This window comes from Triturus cristatus, chromosome 6 (genome assembly GCF_964204655.1).
Source record: "Triturus cristatus chromosome 6, aTriCri1.1, whole genome shotgun sequence".
NCBI lineage: Eukaryota > Metazoa > Chordata > Amphibia > Caudata > Salamandridae > Triturus > Triturus cristatus.
Genome location: NC_140589.1, coordinates 1,350,053,937 through 1,350,074,914, shown reverse-complemented (window position 1 = coordinate 1,350,074,914; position 20,978 = coordinate 1,350,053,937). Strand labels below are relative to the sequence as shown.

The following is a 20,978-nucleotide window of genomic DNA, read 5'->3' as shown; positions in this document are numbered from 1 at the left end:
ATTAGAGCAGATGACTGAGGGGTCCGGAGCACTCCTGACACTCGTGGCCATGCCCCTCTGTAAAGATTTTATGGCCTTCATGTATTCTTCCAGAGTTCCACAGTGCCCACTCTCGCATACATGTTTTGGAAGTCTGCTTACATGAGATTGATGTCTAGGGCTACGTTATTGATTTTCTGCTCTAATGAGGATTTAGAGTCATTATGTTAATACTGCATATGTGTAGCTAGGTGATCATGTGTGCAATATGTGACTATTACAGTAAAGGATTCCATTTTGGAACTCTTGTGTAAGAGTGGTACACAAGATGTAAGCTCCAGGGAGCTTGCTAGACAGCAATGTGAATATTTGCAATCCTCCTTGAAATGAATAGGATTCTTGGTGGTGGGGTATAAGAAACAGATGTCACCTTTGAAGTACAGGGACAGTCTGTGCCCCCTTACTGCTCCATTCTTCCCCAGAGATGTTATTCCTAATAGGTTGGGGTAGATGGGTGAGGAAGCCTTCCTCTCTTCCATCCCTTTGTTTTGGCTCTCCGTGAGGAGTTTCCAGCCATACCCCTCCTTCCTGCTGACACTGGAGGACGATGACTGTGGCCTGATTAGTATGGAAGCAATACACAACAAGCATTGACATAGCTAATAGGTCTCGCCTTTGGGACCTTATACGTTTTTAGTTATGCTTTACATTATCGTGGGTGGAAGCTTTAACATATGTATTAGGCATATTATAGAACTGCATTGAGAAGTACTTATTTAAATAGTTTTTTTGTACAACTAAACTGCAGGGTACATATGAACAATACTAATAATAGGGTACCAAATTAAACTGGCAGAGAATTTAACAGAAGGATTGGGATGGTATAAACACATGGCAACAGCAGCTGGTATAACATGGTTAACAAGTAAGTTCTGTATACATATATTAGAAATATGTGAATACATTTGTATATAAGTGGAATGTTTTTTGAAATACAATTGCATACTAAAAACATATTTCTTCACTAATAAAGCAAATTTATGCACTTTAAGCAACAACTAAACTCAAGTCTTGGTAACCCGCTCACATCAGGATTATTTTTGGTTCTACCTCAAAGGCTTAGATTCTTCGTGAACCCAATTTATGTTCTCTGAAGTCAGTGTGTGTTTTGTGTGCGTATATATAAGGGTTGCGGTGCCTGCTGTGGATTAAATATGGTAGAGTGTATTAAAAAAAAGTCGCAAAACGCATTTTGTAACCTTTTTGCACACTTTGCTGCAGAGCGGAAAGCTAACCTTTGGCCCGTTTGTGCTATTGTGTAAATACCGCCACAAACAACAACTTTTTAAAAGAAGCCTATGTCAGAATTTCGGTCTTTTTTTAAGTCCACGAACAGGAAACACTTGTACTGAAGAAATCTGTGTACACGCAGCAGCCTCAAGTACAAATAAAAGCAGGGCTGACTCTGACTTTCATCCTTCCCGCTGTTCAAAAAGCATTAGCGCATTACCATTACGTTAGGTAATAATAACAGCACGTAATGTTATAGTACAAAATATTAACAGCTGGTAAAAAGTAGTATATAAATAGAACATTTTATTGTTAAGAGTGATTCCCAAACAGAGGCTGCGGGCCACGCCTCTGCTTGGCGCCAACTTTACCATAGCATAGGCGTACACAAGAACACTTAGCAACATTTATTTCATCTTGCACCTATAAATAAACCTCACTTGAAGAAAACAGGGTTCATTTCCAAACTATTGCAATAAAATAACTATATAAAAAAAAGAGCGATTTTCATGCGTATCCGAAGGGTTGTTTATGCTCTCAACATTGTACATTTAGCATGCCCTGGAAAGTGCACACAGAAAGAAATGGAAAGGGAAAAATGTACGAACAAGCAAACACAAATGAGCAACATAGATAGTTGTGTATACAAACAGAGAGAGCAAGACATGGACAGTGAGAGAGGGACAGGTATAGATAGATATGCAAGCATACACAGGGATAGACAGAGATAAAGCAAAACAAGGGCAATGACAAAGGCTATAGAAATAACTGAACAGAGACAGTAAAAGACGGACATATAAACAGAAACAGAGAAACAGAGGCACATTGCATTATCGTCACGGGATTACCACTGTCTTTATAACGTAGCCAAAAAGACACTTGGAGGCACCCGCTGCGCAAGACAACCGTTCCATACACAAGGGTTCAATAGTATATATAACAACGCGCTCAAACATTCACTGTCCGCCAATGCATTGCGACATGTTTTAATGCAAAGATTTTTAAGCTCACAACAACACAATTTTAAGTCACTCGAAACAGAGTATGTCAATGTTCCCCAAAAATAACGTTACCGCTCTGTTACATATACTGTATTCCTCTGCTCTGTTAGCGGTAAGAAATAGAAAAAAAAGTGAACGCGCGGCTGCAAAACTAAAAGACACCGTGCTAATTAAAAACAGATGGTGCCCTGCGCAACGCTCCTTGCTCTCACAAGGTGGATGCCGTGGGAGGAAACATTTGCTTAAAAAGGAAACTGTAAGACACCGCGCTGATTTAAAACAGATGGCGCCCTGCACGCCGCTGCTCGCTCCCGCAAGGTGGATGCCGGAGGGAGGAAACATTTGCTTAAAAAGGTGGGACTTGTACCCGCCTTTGGCCAATTGCGTGCTTTCTTTTTAGAAAGACGCACGCAAAGGCCAATACAATTAATGCTAAAAAAAAAGCCACACGAGTTTTAGAAAAGTCCTGAGTGATTCTAAGAGGTCATCTCCTAGTGCAGCGCATGCGCGCTGCACTAGACTTGACCTAAAAAGCAAGAATTGATTGAAACTGGTCCTAGAGCTGAGCCTGTGAAATCTGCAAACTGTGTAAAAGTATGAGACCGACACCCCCAGTCATTGTGACATGATTTCTTATCCACCAGTGTAAAGGACCACACAGCATTGGAGAGCTCCAAGGTTGGGGTAACTGACTAACAACCCCCCTTGCAAGGTAACTTGCTCTCTGAATCACTGCTTGCATGTGCACACTCAGAGCTTCTCCCCTGACCCATTTGCAGAGAATTGCAGCGAAACCCCCACCTCTATGAAAGACAGACCAGACCACAAAGCGCCTTGGATAGTTTGGTGCTAGCACAAATTGCAGCTTCAATAGACCATTTTACCTCAAGCCAGCAGATTACCTGTAACAGTTAGGCAATATGAAGGAACACAGCCACATTCCTCAGTGTCATCTGTACCTTGAACAAGATCATCTCTGTGACCTAGTATGAGCTCTTTTGTTTGTTTGGTGGAGGGGACTTGAGTTTTAAGATCCACAAAAGCAGATTCCCTCGTCCTCAGCCAAAGTGAAGTGTTTGCTGTATCCAAGCAGTTTTGCATTCCCATACTCTGAGCAATGTGCCTGTGTGCAGCAGAGGGGCCAGGAACTGTGGCAGGGTTGGGCCGAATCAGTCCAGCCTCTCCCCTTCTTTCTTGCACATATTAATTTTATCACACTTTCTAGCCAATAGTTACAGCCAGAGTCTCTGTTGGACTTTTGGGCAATTGTGAATTTCTAGGTAACCATTGTATCTTCGCTACATGCCTAGAAATAATATCCCACCGTTTACCCAAGGGCAATATGTTAGATTTCACACTGACTATGTCTTAATGATATTTTTATTTATAGGCGCCTGGGAGCATTCTAGTACTGGCTGAGTCTCCAATGTAGTGACAACTGTGAACATTATTTGTGTTCTCTACGTTTCATAAATAGTATTTAGCTGTGTGTATCATTAATGACGTTTTTTCTTTTCAAGTAAAACACTAACTGGACAATAAGTTATTAACAAGTATTATTTGCTTGGTTTAGTTCTGAGTCTCTAACCCACACCAACTCCCTTTGTAATCCTTGGACTGCCCTAGTTAGTTATCCTGAGGGCCATGTGTTAAACTGGTTTACTTGGTGTTCTGTTTTGGGTCCAGCAGTTAGATAGGCCCCAGTACCACAGTGATTAAAGGTCGCCATTTGAGCCATTAAGCCCCAATTGTCCTGGGACAGCTCAAATCTAGCCAATCAAGATGAGCAGGAAAGGTCAGTAGAGGATAAGTGCAGTGTTTCCCCTGGTCATGTGTTCATTCATGTAGAAAAAAGCACAAAGTGCCCATATTTTTATTCAAAACCCAAAAGCTTCTCCAAGTCTCCCACAGCACCCCTGACCTTTAGCAATCACAGCAAAATGTGTGGAAAAATATGGGGGCACCAGACTCTGTGCAGTAAAAGAAAAATTTAAAATTCAAGCACAAAATGTTCAAAATTCCCAGAAAAATAGGTTGGGTCACCACACAACTCCCTACAGGCACATTCCTTCCACAACAAACATAAATACATATTTTTAAATATTGGCCAACACTTTCCACCACAACATCCAAGTCCTGAAATGGTAGTGAAATCAATCTGTCATCCAAAGACCTGGAATGTATATTTGTTTGTAATATCCAGCAATAAATGCCAGGATAAATGCATTCAAAGTCATAGTTTTATTTGTAGTCACTGTCATTGTAAATGTAAGATTCATTACAGAACTCATACCATTGTTTTTTTAGAGGAAATGAAACGGCGGAGACTACTGATGCCAAAGTAACAGAGGAAGCCAAAGGTGGAAAAGAAATAGCTGAGAAAAAGTAAGACCTGCATACTTTATAATGATATATTTGTTTTAGCTACATAAATGAGCTTGAGGAAACTAGTGCAAAACCTTATACCAATAAACCTTCAATATGCATGTGCTGTAGTGTTTACTGAGCCCCAAAACCAGCGGAAAATGGGAGTTTCCATAATGAACCTACCACTCTTGGTCCTCTGATGGACCTTGCTGCGTGCAGAGTGAGGTTGGATATAAAGGGTCTCAACAGTCATCCCGTGAGGACCAGGAATTGGACAACTGAATTACAAAGTTGACATTAAGCTCATGTAGGTTACTCTCAAGACAATAATATAAAGGTAACAAATTACCACTGCAAGCCCAAATCTCCTGAAGAAATTTAGGCAAGCCAAAATCATACATACCAAGAGTTCAGCTAAAGCTATACAGAATAATAACATTGGAATTTGATGCTCTGAGATAAGTGCATCAATAGACCACATAGGGAAATAAGACAAATAAAGAAAGGTCAAGCTAAGTATCAAAAGTTCAATAGTTCAGGAAAGGGACAATTGTGCTAGTTCGAGTAGTCCCCGAAGGAAGAGACCACACGCGCATATAGCATATGCGTCAGTTCTGGAAATAGGTCAGATGAGTCCACATCAGGCTAGTTCGTTTTCCCAGCAGGTTCTGTAAATCTCCGTTAGCAGTTCGTAATCACTCAGTCCATTTATCAGTTCATATGAAGTGTGTATCAGGCGACATAAAGAAGACACAAAATGCGGAGAAATAGGTGAGATAATCACGCGGTCCTTGAGCCATCTATTATGTGGAACGTTAGACAATGCTCCTTTAGCTAGAGCATAGGAGAAAGTTCAAGGGGACAGTTTCTCAGGCAGATGTCCAGGCAGATGTCCTGAAATTTTAACATGATTGTAGCTAAATCTTTTGTTCAATATATGTGAACTCAATAAGGAAAATACACTGTTGCACATAATTTGTCACACTGGAGAAATGTTTCACAGACATTGAGCTTAGCAAGGCAGAAAACTTTGTGAATATATTCAGGCCCTCATTAATTTAGGCTAATATAACGCAGTATATAGAATTATAAACGTCCATCCATAAAATTACGTGGAGATGTCATGTTTTCTCTTTAACTTCTGATGCACTTAGGAACATTTAGTAGGATTACAAATAATACGTGTCAATATAGGGTAGGTATAACTTTTTTGTATGTACCAACATGTAAATACATTTCAAATCACACATTTATAATGTCGTCTAAAACTAGTAAGATTGTTATATAGGTGAAATACATTCTCTATAACTTTCTCTGAAGCATCATCAAATAGAAATGTGTAGCACCTACTTTTCTTTTGTCATTTTCGGTGCACACGGTTACACACACAAAGAAGCAGGTTTTAGTAAAATTGACTATCATAATCAGAATTAATCATACCATTTGCTAAATGTTATTATTCTTTCATATAAATGGTATTCAGAAACGATTAGAAGTAAACTTTATTACATGAGAGTTCATCATTTGCACACTTTTTTCTAACCCGTTATTTATATATAGTTCTATTCTTTAGTAAATCACAGCCTATCTTACCTCTTCTAATTATATTATCTATACTACTCTTTTTCTGCATGCTTTTACGATGTCGTAACTAAAATTATTTGTTCTCATCGTCCTTTCCATAATGTGTATTTGACGCACGTTTATTTATTTTCCTCTCAAAGTGTCATGTTCGGTTTTTCTTATCATTAACGGTAAACTTGATTTTCCACTCCAACACATGATAGTGAAACCAATAATTTTTAATTATAGATTCCGTGGGTGCACTTTAAGCGCTCTCTTTTTCTGCAAGTTTATGCACTTTGGATTGTGGGCTTTTCACACAATCAGTTATTTATACTCTGGCACTGAAAGAGGTGACATCTTTTTTTCGCATCCTCATTATAGTTCAAATTAAGGTATCTGTTCTCTCACAGCTTATCAGCAAATCAGGATGAGATTCCACTACACATCTCTGCAACATAAAAAGTCTGACAGAGATAATACTATATTATTTTTGTGAATAGGTCTTTTGTGCAGAAACTTTGTTACCCACTTCTCTATTTCACCCACTCGTGCCCACTATTTTTTTTTAATTCAATGATTACTTTCTTTAGGAAATCCTATAGCAGTCACATAAGTGATCCCTTTCTGAATTTTGTTTATTTTCAGCAATGTATAGCTGCTTATCCTAGAAATTGCAAGTAGGTACAAATCAAAATAGCAAGCGCTGTCTATTTTCTACGCTGTTAAAATGAATTGAAAGATGGTCTGGCTTGTTGTTGGGGTACAGACACAGTGCACATTCCTTCCACAATGACTCTCTTAGGGAGAGAAGCTTTGTGTGAGGAAAACATAGTATGTGCTTTAGCAAGGAACCATATGCTCTTTTGGTATTGCTATTAGCTAAAGACAACATCCAAACAGCATCTGGCTCCTTGCTGGGACACAGACACAACATTTCTTGCTCTCACAATGCTTTTCACGGACAGTGAAGCACTTTGAGAAGAATAACTTGCCAACAGCTGTAGACAAAATGAATCCAGAAGTTGGGATTGGAAGAGATGGGGGCTTCCTCACATTTGTGCAACTGTCTTAATTGTCAGTGCGGACAGCTGAAGTGACTAGTCGCTTCTGCTGTGCTATTGCTGGTGCTGCCACTACACTGCCCTTTGCTCTGGTTGATGAAGACGGAACTCTTTTTATTTCTTTTAACCAACTTGATTAACATTTTCACATGTCATTTGAACAATCTGTTTATAACTTGTGTGAATTACATTCTTAGCATTATACCAGTTCTCTGACACTACTATATTATACAGTTTACTAATTTACCCAGCCTGGGTCTGTCCCCATGCCCAGTGCATCTTAAGTTATATCTGGATTCCATATGTCTGTGGCCTGGGTGTTAAAATGGACACTATCAAATTAGGCATACTCGTAGGCTCTCCAATTACTTATATAGAGCACTGCCAAGGTATGCATCCTATTTATACTTATATTGGTTTAACAAGACCCCAGCTATTCCTGATAGGATTCTCCATATCAAAGTTATTATTCCTTTTTGTTCCACTGTATATTGAATTTGAATATAGTCGTGTCTAGTGAGCTTCAAGTTGATATTTCCCAATATATTACATGTCCCTGTCGGCAGATCCCCGTGTCTAAGAAAATGGCCCATCAGGTGTCTGAACTCCTGTACCAATATCTTGAATGATGTCAGCGCTCCATCAACAAACAAGTTGCTTATCTTACTTATTCCATCCGCCTCCAGCATTGCTACTCCCAGTTGAACTGGAACACCATAACTTGCTATATCCTATGCAGGGGGATCAAAGGTGCAAAAGGCTGTACTGTTTGGCTGCGTTTTAGTGCTCTCAGTTAGTAGTGGTGGACAACATGTACTAGCCTAGAGTGAAAGTTTGAACTTTCGTAGTCGGTAGCAATAATTTATGTAAAGATGTTTTATCATTGTCATCTCTCACCCACCTCAGATTAGATAAGGGCTAGACAGCCAGAACCTGTCTACTGAGTTTGGGCCTCTATAATACAGCTTGAAGTTGGGAGTCCTCATTCCACGACGACATACCGGCAACCTCAGCTTTCTTTGGGCTGTTCTTTACTTTTCTGCATTCATACACGGTCACTCAGCAGTGTGGCAAATTCCTGAAAGGTTTCATCATCGATCTTACTTTTTGATCTTGTAACTGCTGCTACTAAATATGTCGCCACTGCTGTTTTTGCTGCCTCGTCAGCCAAACTGTTACCGACAGCATGGACGCTAACTCGTTGGTGACCAAGAGTGTGAATCACATTCACGAGTGGCAGTAGTTCTTTAAGAGCTGCCACTCGAACCCAAAGCGTTTTATGCTTTATTGTGCTACCTTTGGAATCGTGAAAATCATTCTGAATCCAAAAATGTAGATTGTCATTGTAAGATTGAACACAATAGAACGAGTCACACACCACGAGAGTGGGGACTCGAAGATCAGCAAACTCCAGTGCAAGCACTAGAGCACGAACTTCAGCCAACTGCGCGGTACAATCACCCAATGTCTGTGTATGCACAGCTTCAGATTGGAACTCTCCATTCACGAAAGTACCCACAACAATTGCGCAGGCAGCTGAATAGGCGTGCTTCGATCCAGTAGCGGGTTGCGCAGACCCATCAGTGTAAATGATACAACGGTACTCCTCAAGTGGGCGCAACGTCGAAGGAGTCGGATGAAAGAATTCATAATCCAAGAACTCCTGAGACTGCAACGCCACGTCAAAGATATACGTGACGTCTTGCGAAGCCAAGGAAGTTGCCCATTGTATCCACCTTGGATGCAAAGCCTTAGAATTTGGTACACTAGCTTTAGTAACTGCCTCGAGGGCAGGGTACGGTGTTACCACCAGCATGTGCTTTCCTTGTGATAGCGCTGGTTCTTTCAGGATCGCCATCTGAACTGCTGTCAGTGCTTTTTCGACAGCGGAAAAGCGCAGCTCAGCTGAAGTGTACAGATGAGATTTGTAAGCAATGGGAACGGTGTCGCCCTCATTGAATGTTAAGTACGTGAAACCCACTGTGCCTGGCACAATTCTAATGACCAGGTTAGTGTGGTTATCAAGAGTTTGTAAGTATTTTGAAGCAAGAAGATCAGACTGCAAAGTTTGTAATGCAGCTGTATGCTCTGGCAGCCAGCAAGATTTGGTAAAAGTAGGTTGTACCAAGGCATAAAGCGTCTTGATACGCTGGGCATAATCAGGAATGTAGGTACGACCGAAATTCAGAAAACCCAGCAATGATTGCAATTTCTTCAGCGTTGTAGGAGTACAAAGGCGTGCACACTTCTCAAGGAAGTGTGGAGCCAAGCCGCGACCCTCACTGTTGAGTTCGTACCCCAAGAACAACACTGTGAGCTCGGCAATGTGGCACTTCGCAAAATTGAATTTGTATCCGAAGTCTGCAAACATAGTAATTATGTTATCCACGCGAGCAAGGTGTGGAAGCAACTCGTCGTCTGTTAGATAGATTTCATCAACATACGAGTATGCATCCGGGTCCATATACTCTAGGAGCGAGACCACTCGAGCAGCAAAGACCCCAGGGCTGTTCTTATAGCCCATAGGTAGCCTCTTAAACTTTCTTTGTTTATCGCCCGAGGTAAAAGCCGTCTACTCACTACTCTGAGGGGACAGGTTCTGGCTGTAAAAGCCATTGGAAATGTCAAGTGTGGTTTTAAACCGTTTTCTCACACGACTATCGACGAGAGCCGAACCGTGAGTATTCTGTAACCGCGCACGTCCGGCTGTGAGAGTTTAAGTGTCGGTAATCCAAAACTAGGCGGTACGACCCGTCAGGCTTTGTCACAGTGAATAAAGGGTTATTCATAGGTGACACACAAGTTTCAATTACTCCCTGATATTCCAATTGCTCAAGGATAGTCGCGACGTGAGATCTAGCCTCGCGACGCATGGGATATTGGGGTTGAGGCTGGGGATCGGACCGCAACGGAATCGTATGGTCGGGAGAAATTTTATCTCAGCCCACTTGATTGCGATACAACGCAGGCGCTTGCACCTGCGCCCACTCCCCGGCCAACCTGTTAGAATGTTCCATAGGCACTGTGTGTCCAAAGGAGGGGAGGATCACCACCTCCCCTCTAGGAGCATCTAAAATGAAAGCCGGAGGCCAATCCTCCTCCGCTAACAGAATGTCATATGTGGAGGACAAATTATCCCAAAAAACTACTCTAATTCTACGATGTATGTCACCCTCTATTTTAAGGATTATGTCAAACATCTGTTCAGGGGGAGCTACGCGAGTATCAGCAGTTTCAACACTCACATATGTATCAGTTGCTGTCACCTCCAGATACGGACACAGTGCTTGCCGCACTACTGTAACTTCCGCCGCGCTGTCTAACACCATTATAACCCATGTCCGGTTCTGAAGCAGTGTCCGTACCATCTGAGGCATATCTCGCTGTTAGAGCAGCAACCTTCTTTTTCTGAAATGGAGGTCTTTGACGCGCAGCGTCGTCCTGCTTGCCTTTTACGTCAGTCTGGCGGGGTTGCTCACGACCTTGAGCACCCCTTCCTCTTCCACGGTCTCTGCCACCGGAATGTGAAGCCGATGTTTCCTGTGAAGAACGAGGAGAGCGTTCAGAAACCTGAAATCTATCAGGTGACTTAATATTAGAACGATCGCGCAAATCATATTTACGTTCAGTAGACGACTGAACTGGCGAAGCAGAACACGACCTACGCTTCTGTTGCTGTTTCCCCTGTTTCTTGTTTCGCCAACTTTCCTTCGGAAACTTGGGCTTGTCGTCTTTTGTAGACGAACTCACCTTACTCTGCTATACTACATCAGGAATCTTTACGGTGGGTTTCACGCCCAGGGCGCTACGTCCCACCATCCTGTAGGGTTTTGCAATAATTTTTGCAAATTTCCTGGGCCTGTCGGCAGGATCCACAAGTTCCAGCATATTGCCTACTTGGAACTGCATGGCATCTCCTTTTAGGTTCCCCATCACCATGGAACTAACCACATCGAAGCTGTCGACAAGCCTCATTCCCAATTCAATGGCCGCCTCTGCACCATGATTTTCCTGAACTTTCTTGATGACAGAGGGTAGTACAGACATAGACGGAGTGCCATAGCACTTCGAATAGGTCGCAGCAAAGACCTTGCCCCAATTGTTACAATCGACAATATCAGGTACTAGATCTTTCGGCAAAGTAATGGTGAGTATCCTGTGTTTATCCACAGGAGAAGTGTTTGGAAACACGGCTTCCAGTTGATCAAACTTTTCCGCAAGCCAGTAAGGAAATTCATCCTTACTTTGGGGGCGCTTGCCTACAACCGCATTAACCATCACAGGCCTAATGACCACGGCTCGGTGTTCATTCGTGTGACCCGCAACAGCAGGTACCCCCACCTGCACGTTGCGAGACACGTACTGCACTAAAGCCCTATGGACCGTAATCAGGGCAGTGTGTAGTACCCGTAAGTCTGCCACCCCAACCGTCAAGTAGTTGGGATGGGGTGTAAAACCGGCCAGCACCGGCCAATCAGCCACTGCAATTGACAAAGGGCCCAGTCTTGGCGGTGCCACCGTATGGGGAAGGGCGCCATTAAACCAAATGGTATGCTGCCAGGCAGAAATAGGTATTTCTAGTGTCCTATACGGAGCATAAGCTGCAGGTACTTGTGTGGCAGTGTTGGTGTGGAACGTATCATCGTCCGCATTCACCTCTGGAAAAGTCACCCAGGAGTAGAACAACTCATAAGGGTGTGCTGCGTCAGCAGCAACCACAAAGACCACAGCCAGCCCGTCATCAGGCACTCCATACGTCCTCAATTGCTGACGTAAAGGAACCCGACTATGTGCGGCTATATCAACCGCCATTAGGACATACTATAGAATAACAACAAGTTCTTCAGTAGCACTTGGGTTCAGTAAAAACTAATCTTTTTAATTATCAAGCTTGAACGAACATTTAGTCGAAACCTAGGTAGATTAAGCCGTCACTCCCGTTATCCGGAAACCAGAGTGAGGGCGTTGTGGACCAATAAAAGTACTAATAAGGCGTATTAGATCATAACCACATTGGGCGCCATGTTGCAGGGATTCTGCTTATGCACAGAACTATGCGCAGGAAACCAGGACCTCAGAGAATTGTGGTGTACCAGAAACTCCCCTCAGAACCAAGAACCCCATATCTGACTAGCTTAGTGTCCCATTCGTTAGCCTAGATCTAGCTAGGCGGTCCCAATGTATAGACAACCCAGAACATGCGACTTAGATATTTCTCAGGAGTGGTGGGAATCCGAAATACCTGTTTGTACTTATTTAGCAGTCCACAACAAAATAATACAGACACGGTAAAGTTTAAAGAGTTTATTTTATAAACCTCGTGTCCTAAGATGCAGTACTTTGGCTAACACTAGTAGACAAATGGTTAAGATCAGAACCATCAGCATTGTTACAATACCATACACAATGAAAGGAGCAATCATAATAATAATGACAGTGGTAAACAGCCACACTCCTTTCTCTAGTAACTAATAAGTTTATCATACTAATAGAAGGTCTCTTAGGCTAACAGGGGGAACCCCATACCATATAGATCAGCTTAGTAGAATCACATCACAGGATCAGCTAGGCTCTCTCATGCATCAGCTCTTCTGTTCGAATGAATCTAAAACATTCTGTCCTGCAATATTAAAAGCACTTGTCCTTCAGATATTGGCAGCTGCATGTATGATATGTCTAAAAAGTGGTACGATCAATCTGAACACAACACTCTGCACCGTCTAGTGTCCTAGACTTGTTCTTTACATGATGTACAGACGAAGGTCGCAGCACACTGTTAAGAATGTTAAACAGCAAACTGTTATCCTGTAAGGCAAAGTCGAGTAGGCATTTCTAAAATGAATAACATATAACAACAGTGTCGCGTGCAAAGCAGCAGAAACGGCAAGCTGGCTTTCTAACAGTTGTCTCGGTTATGCTAACTTAGTCTTGTAAATAGGGAGTGGCTAACCCATCCTACACCAGGGTGGCATATTTTTACCTTATTATTGTTCTAAGGGCATCCATCTTAAAAATTATCCCCTACTCTTTCTTTTACCATTTTCATCGGTTCTAAATCTAGCCTAGTTAGTTCCTGGTCAGTAACTTTTTTAGTGACCATTATTGGACAAATGCAGTGAATACTAACCAGCACATCAAATGCCTCTCATTCTATAAACAGCAAGGGTGCTGAGCCCATAGCCCGCAGTACTGGTCTATGGTCTCCCCCAATGTGGATTGAAAAACAACATCTTCCGGTATTGCGCCTTGTATATTCCATGTTGGTATGGGGGAGCCAGTCGCCTTCCCCACCTAATAGTAATTGTGGGTTATGATCGGAAAGGGTATTGCCCAGTTATAGAATGCTACCTATCTGAAGATCAGGCCTCGAATTTTACATATCCCTCTCTTCAATAGCTGGGTGGGCTCCTTTCAGTGCTCGTCTTTCAACTGAGATCCCTAGGCTGTTTATTTTATGTGAATGATCGTAGATGGGCCTCTCAGCTTACCCTCTCCTACTCCTATGGAGTCAAATTTTCCTCTTTCAATCCCTGGGAAAGAGGTGCACTGCACAGTGAATTCCCCAAATCTGGTTGTGCCTCTAACAGCACCATTCACCCCCACAGGGCAGCTCACTTACTGGAAGAATGCCATATGCAGGTCTGAATGCTCCACTTTGCTTGTAGTGGGCCTCGATGATTCCCATCACCATTGCTGCCCACCCCTGAGAGTTGAAAGAGGAAGATTCAAATGGAGTCAAGCCAGAGCCTGTGGTGGCTTGCTTGGCCACACCCGCAAGAGCGACCCCTATGTAATTAACAATTTCAGTGGTGATCTATAGGAGAGCTAACTCCCCTAGACACAGTGGAAATCAGCCACTCTACATCTGCCAGATGATTTACGACCATGTCTGGCTGAGTTATACCAGATGGAACAACCAGAGGAGTTTCTGCAGCAGAATTTTTGCTATTTGCCAAATTCTAAATTTGCTTTCACAGGAGATTTTCCATTATGGCCTCCTCTGAATCAGGCCATTAGAATTCCAGGTGGCATTAACTGAATTTCCAGTGAGCTCTGTAAACTGTGTGAGAGAAATGCAGGTTTAAGGGTCAAAGAGACGAAATGTTCTAGACAGTTAGCGTATGTCATGATACTCTAGAACATTTTCCTAGTAGATAAAAGTAAAAAATATCCAATCGGCAATGTGTACCCCAGCAGTATAAAGAACACACATACATAGAGCACTTTAGCTTAATTTCTGCAAATGGAGTAAGCGTTGGAGTAAGTGTTGGAGTATGTGCAATGTAGAGCTACAGATTCATTTGCTATAGCTTTTCCCGGGCTAAACACAGTCAGAAGATTGTCTTAGGCTGGAAAGAGGGCTATGATTACATATTTTTCTGGAGTCTTGATACAATTTTGAGACTGTCCATCCTGCATCAAGACATTCTTGAGAGTTATTTCTCACTGTCTAAAGTATGTGTTGGGCCAGGAAAATAAAACCTTCCTAAATCAGGCCCGTGTGTCCTTTCACTTTTTTATTTATAGTTCTTTTCATTTAATGTTCACATTAATACTAAGACCAACTGTGACACAATGTATACAGACACCATTTGCAAAGCTGCAGAGGTTGAATTGGGCATTGTACATCAAAAAACATATTGGTGATAAATATATAAGCGCACATTTTCCTCATGTAGACAAACCAAAATGGAGAGGTGCATGTTCCCCACATTTCTAATGTTTCTACGGGACAGCCGCATGCCTGGTATTTTGACTTTCGATAATGGTGGCCATGTCACATTTTGCAATAGAAACCCCAGACCAATCAAAATCTAAGGGATAATGCAATTGAGATATGTGAAACTTCAGTCAGGTTCATTGTTAACCTTGACCAATATTTCTATATCAATGGACAAGATTATGTTGCCCCACATCTGAAGCGGTGTAGAGCAGGGGGTCTCCCCTTTCGCAAGGAGAAAAGGGTGTATAGTAAATCCTTTGGATTTATCCAAATTGGATGGGCCGGAGTTTTTGGTCGGGATCACAAGCATATGCACAGACATTTTTGTCTCTCTAGTCAAGTGGAACAACCTCCTTTGTTCCCATGCTGCTTTTCTGAGTATTGGTCCATCTGGGGTATTATTAGCTAAGCATCTGTATATTTGCAATATTTTTTTCTCTACTAAGGGGACAGTGCTATTTTCACCTCTAGGTGTCTGAGTTCAGAGACATCACCGAGAGCCACTCTAAGATCTCCCAGTGCATATTTTAGCTGTGAATATTTTTAGAATTGGGGCCTCCTGTGTATGTCAACGATTTCTGATGTCTGAGAAGTATTTAATTTGATTCTTCTCCCAAAACATCTGTCCCCCTTGAAATGTCTATGTTGTCCCAGCCTCAGAAAAACTTCAGATTATTAACTTCTTTGCACCATATTCCGTGCCACAGGGGAGTCTCACTAATCACATTTATTCCATTCCACCCACTTCAGCTCTTCCCCCCCCAACTTAGTACCACTTTTGTTCCCTGGGCTAGGGTTACTAACATTGCTCCTCCCTATATTGTGTGCATCACCACAGGATCTGTAAGCTAAGGCATCTGTACCCACACTGTGTCATCTCGACATCCAGCCAGTCATTATGGACAGGCAGCTGGGTCGCCCAGTAAAATAATTGTGTATCTTCCAATCCAAGGCCAGCATCATACCATGAGTTGAATAACATTGGTCAAAGACTACATTTGGCGTCTTGTGTGCCCATGTGAATGCAGAGGAATATTCTTATTTTTCCATGTCTCTTTCCTTTACTCTGTTGAAAGAATGTAGTTGGTCATTTGGAGGTAGGTGATATTGAGATATCTGCCAAAGAAAAATAATGCCTAACTCACTCCCCTCTGCATTCCTCACCTCGTTTACTGTGGGGAAGATGGTATTCTATTGATATCAGGACCACCATTTTAACATTTTTGACACTCATAGGAAAGATTTCTGATGTACCACTTAATAAAGGGTGGACAATCCAATGTCTTGTTCTAGTTCCAGCTCTCATGTGACAACAGGTTCTGATGCTTTCCACCAAAGAGGTTCCTGCCTTGTAGAGCGGGGGGGTTTCTACGGGTAGGCATGGGCGTCCGCAGGGGGGGGGAGGAGGGACGCTTGCCCCCCCCCAATCTCCTGGTGCAGACCGTACTAGTGCCGTGGTGGAACATGTTTCAAGCAGAGGTGTTTTTTTAAGTTCCTCACGCCACACATCTAGTAGGCGTAAGTAGAATAAATTACACTTTTGTTAATGCTTTTAACGAGTATTGCACAGCAGCATGTCTTCTGTGCAGTATGGCTGAACGTTTAAAAAATATATATAGTTAAACAATGATTGCCCCGAAATAAACAAGCATTGCAGACTGCAATTTGCAGTCTACAGATTCAATGGGTCTCCCCTACGTGTCTTTATAAATGTTTTTCGCCATGGCTGCCTAGTTAAGAACATCGAAAAAGCCAGGAAATACATTGCATAGCCGAGACTTATTGGCTTTACAGATGCGTGTTTTTCTCTCTTTATACTTGCTCACAAAGCGCGCTGTTTCTAATGTATAGGTCGCAAGTCCAGGATCATACAATATAATATATCAAAAAATGGCCGCCCTGTTTAACGCCAAGGAGCGATGTTACCAAAAATAATGGCGCCCGCTGCAAACACCGTCCGTGGGCCAGGGAGACTAAGAGTCAGTCAGTCCAGTATGGGCGCCGCGGGCTACGGCCGGGCGGTGCGGGCGCCATTTTGCGGAGACGGCGCCAGGTGCAGTGCGTGTGTCATGTGACAGTCATTGATAGCTGGCAACTGTGCTACTACCAATTACATTTCGCATAGCACTCACAGCTACCAATGACTTGGGACTGCTCCGGCCGTAGGTCTAAACAGCCACACAGGAGGCTCGAGCAGCATTGCAGGCAGGCGAGGCAGCACTGTCATTGGGTAGCTGAGAGCTACCAATGATAGCTGCCTGCCGCATATCCTTCCATATGTAAATCAAGAGCTGGACCAATCATGGTCGACCTGCCCCCCCACTCCCCACTCTAGCCTTCAGCAAGTGCACACTGCGCAAGCACCTCTCCAGTCAGACAGAGAGAGAGTTGAGAGAGATAGGAAGCCTCTCTGTCCTGCGCAGTGTTGCAGAGGGCCTGGGTTTTGAAATTAATTACTTCGTTCAGATTAGATTAAAAGTTTTAATCTAAAATTTTAATTTAAAACTTGAAGTTCTAGGACTTTTTGACAGCCTATATGTTTTAGTTTGCTGCCTGGTATTGTTTAATTTCTGAAACGTGACGTGAGGGAAAACAGAAGAAGAGGAAGGTAAAAGTCAGGGCACAAGCAGTCAGAACAATGGGGGGGGAGGGGCAAGAAAAATAAAGCAAAAGCAGGTAAAACGGGGCAAAAGCAGGTTAAATGGGGGAGAATAAGGAAAAAGAAGTAAAAAAACATGGCAAATGCAGGAGAAAGCACTCAGAAAAACGGGGAGAGTGGAGAGGAAGGAAAAAACAGTCAAAATATGGAAAAAACAAGAGAAAGTACTGGGGGAGAGGCAGGGGCGTAGCACAGGCCCCCGCATCCCCCGCAGTGCGGGGGGCCCCCTCAGCACTGTACTCACGCCAGAGAGCTCCAAATTAAATCCGGAGCAGGCCCCTCTGTGTACCTTGCAGGGGGGCCCCTTCAACTTTTGTTACGCCACTGGGGAGAGGAAGGAGAAAGCAGTAAAAAAATAGGGCAGAAGCAGGAGAAAGCAGTCTCGCCGTGCCTACAAAAATGAATGTGCCCTTGTTTTAATTAACTGGTGCTAATGTAAAACGGCATAAAAAAAGTAATTAGTGCTTATGTAAAGCGCTCCAATACCTTTGGGAAGAGTTGGTGTTTTTTAAAACTGCACAAAAAAAGTAACTAGTGCTAATGTACAGCACTCCAATACCTATGGGCAGTGTTGGTGTTTTTTAAAACTGCACCAAAAAAAAGTAACTAGTGCTAATGTAAAGCGTTCCAAAACTTTGGGTGTTGTTGGCGGCCCTACATAAAACTTCACTAAAAAGTAACTGGTGCTTATAAAAAGCGCTCCAATAGCTTTGGGTGGTGTTGGTTGTGCTAAATAAAACTTCACTAAAAAGTAACTGGTGCTTATGTAAAGCACTCCAATCCCTTTGGGGGGTGTTGGTTGTTGGTGGCGCTATATAAAACTTAACTTAAAGGAACTGGTGCTTATGTAAAGTGCTCCAATACCTTTGGGCAGTGTTGGCGTTTTTTAAAACTGCGCAAAAAAAAGTAACTAGTGCTAATTAAAGCGCTCCAATACCTTTGTGCAGGGTTGTTTTTTGCTTAAACTGCACCAAGAAAAAGTAACTAGTGCTTATGTAAAGCACTCCAATTCCTTTGGGTGGTGTGGGCACTAAATAAAACTGAGCAAAAAAATTTGAAAAATACAGTTGGTGGAGCAGGGGATCTGTGCACCAGAGTTCAGCGGGGCAAGCAGCGACCAGCGGGAGGTGGACTAGCAGCCAAGTAAATGCGGGCAGCCATGGGGAGATTAAGTGATTTGCTTGTGATTGCGAAATGTGTAGCTGAGGCCGGGGCAAAAGCAGGAGAAAGCAGTCAGAAAAACAGGGGAGAGGAATGGAAAAGTATTAAAAAAACAAGGTAAAAGCAGGTGAAAGCAGTCAGAAAAACTGGGGAGAGGAAGGACAGAACCGAAAAAAAAGAGGCAAAAGCAGGACAAAGCAGTGGGTTTATACTTTGTGCAACCATGGAGACATTGGGGGTTATATGATTTATTATCTAGCAGGGTGTGGTTATACCTGGTGATGTGGGATTATATCTGGTGAATGATATGGATACTATCCAGTGCCACTGCCAAGGTGCACTTGGCAAGTGCTGTGGGTTTAAAGCTGGTGGTAGTGCTGTGGCTCACTTTTTGGAGATCAGAAAGAAACCGTAAACTAGTATTGTTTGCCAAATAGACAACGTGGTGAAAAGGCATGTTGAAGAAAATCGGAAAAAGTTATTTCCAATTTTGTCTACTATCTTATTTTGTGGCACACATGACATTGCTTCATGCGGGAAAAAAAGTACAACTGGAAATGTGCAAAGTCTGTACCAGTTTTGCATTGAAGCAGGAGATGTGATCCTAAAGAACCATCTGGAAAATGCACCAGTCAATGCACGTTATACATCAGTTCGAGTTGAACATTCATTGATTAAATTATGTGAAGAAACATTAAGAGAAGATCTTAATCAATCCTTAGTCAATAGGTCAAATGGAGTTTCAATCTTTGCTGATGAAAGTGCTGACATCTGGAAAAGAATAGATGTCACTTGGAGTACGTTTTGTAGACACAAGTAGCATTGTAGCTGACATCAGAGAAGAATTCCTTGGATTTGCAACCTTAAAAGAAATGGATGCTATCTCAATTGCAAATATGATTATGGATACATGTTCTAAATTTGGATTAAACTTAGAAAAACTCCATGGCCAAGAATATGATGTATGCTCTACAATGGCAGGAAAGGAAGGTGGCGTTCAAGCCATAATAAAGAGTCAATATCCTAAAGCTGCTTTTGCTCACTGTGCTGCACATAAACGTAATTTGTTTGTTAATGACCTGAATACTGTTCCTGATATACGGAATTCTATTGGCACAGTAAAAGCCATCATCAAGTTTTTCCTTGAGAGTCCAAAAAGGAGATCTCTTATTCCTAATCTGCCATTGCTGAGTGAAACACGATGGACAGCAAAATACAAGAGCATTCGAATTTTTAGCTCACACTTTGAAGAGATTTTTAAGAAATTAAGCCTAATGGGCACTACAGCATCAGGGAAAACACGTCAGGATGCATATCAATTGCAATGCTCCTCCAGCTCAGTGAGCTTTCTCTTTTGCTTGTCCATAATTTCAGATTACTCATAAAGATTGGAATCTGTAAACCAGGCTTACCAAGCTGTTCAGCTTGATATCCTCAAGGTGTGTAATCAAGTGCAAGACCTTCTGACTGTGTTCCGTGATCACAGACAAAAAGCAGAAGAGTAAATAAACGACATTTCTACAAACGTTCAAACACTGGCAGAAAAACTGAACATCGAAGTTTGTATTCCCAGACAGTGTGGCTGGCAAGTATTTAGTTCTAATCATGGTTCTCCTTCTGTGGAAGAATGCTATCGCCAGTCTATATATGTGCCATACATGGACTCTATCGTTGCATCATTAGAAAGCCGGTATGGCAATGAAAACAAGAAAAATTTGAGTTTGTTCTCACTTCACCCAAAACATAAGGCACAAATGACACCTGAGCAATACAAGTGCCATGCTGCAAACATCAGAGAGATTTATGACATTGAAAACCTGAAAGTCGAAGCAGTCACATGGTTTCAGATCTGGTCAATGAAGGATGAGCAGTTTGACAATGGATTTCTGGATTTGCTTAACCACACAGATTTATTTCCATCAGTCCAGCAAGCAATTCTCATTGCTCTCACATTACCAGTGACCACTTGCACAGTGGAAAGGTCTTTCAGCACAATGAGAAGGGGGAAAACCTGGTTGAGGTCATCAATGGCAGATGATTATCGGGTTTGTGTATGATGAGGATACATCGAGAAAAAATTGATGAAAACAAACAGCTGATTGAAAAAGTAATTGATACATTTGCACAAAAACTACAGACGTTTACAGTTACTTTTTCTAGATCAGTACACT

The 20,978-nt window shown here is 42.4% G+C and overlaps 1 protein-coding gene across 1 annotated transcript in view; it reads left to right on the top strand.

Moving 5' to 3' along the window:
• The window catches only part of LOC146821407 (uncharacterized), a 1,203,178-nt gene that overhangs the window by 752,985 nt on the left and 429,215 nt on the right, over positions 1 to 20,978 (top strand). The window contains exon 41 of the mRNA XM_085609844.1: positions 4,578 to 4,655. Within this exon, the coding sequence (XP_085465970.1) occupies positions 4,578 to 4,655 (78 nt within the window). The remainder of the gene's footprint in view (positions 1 to 4,577; positions 4,656 to 20,978) is intronic.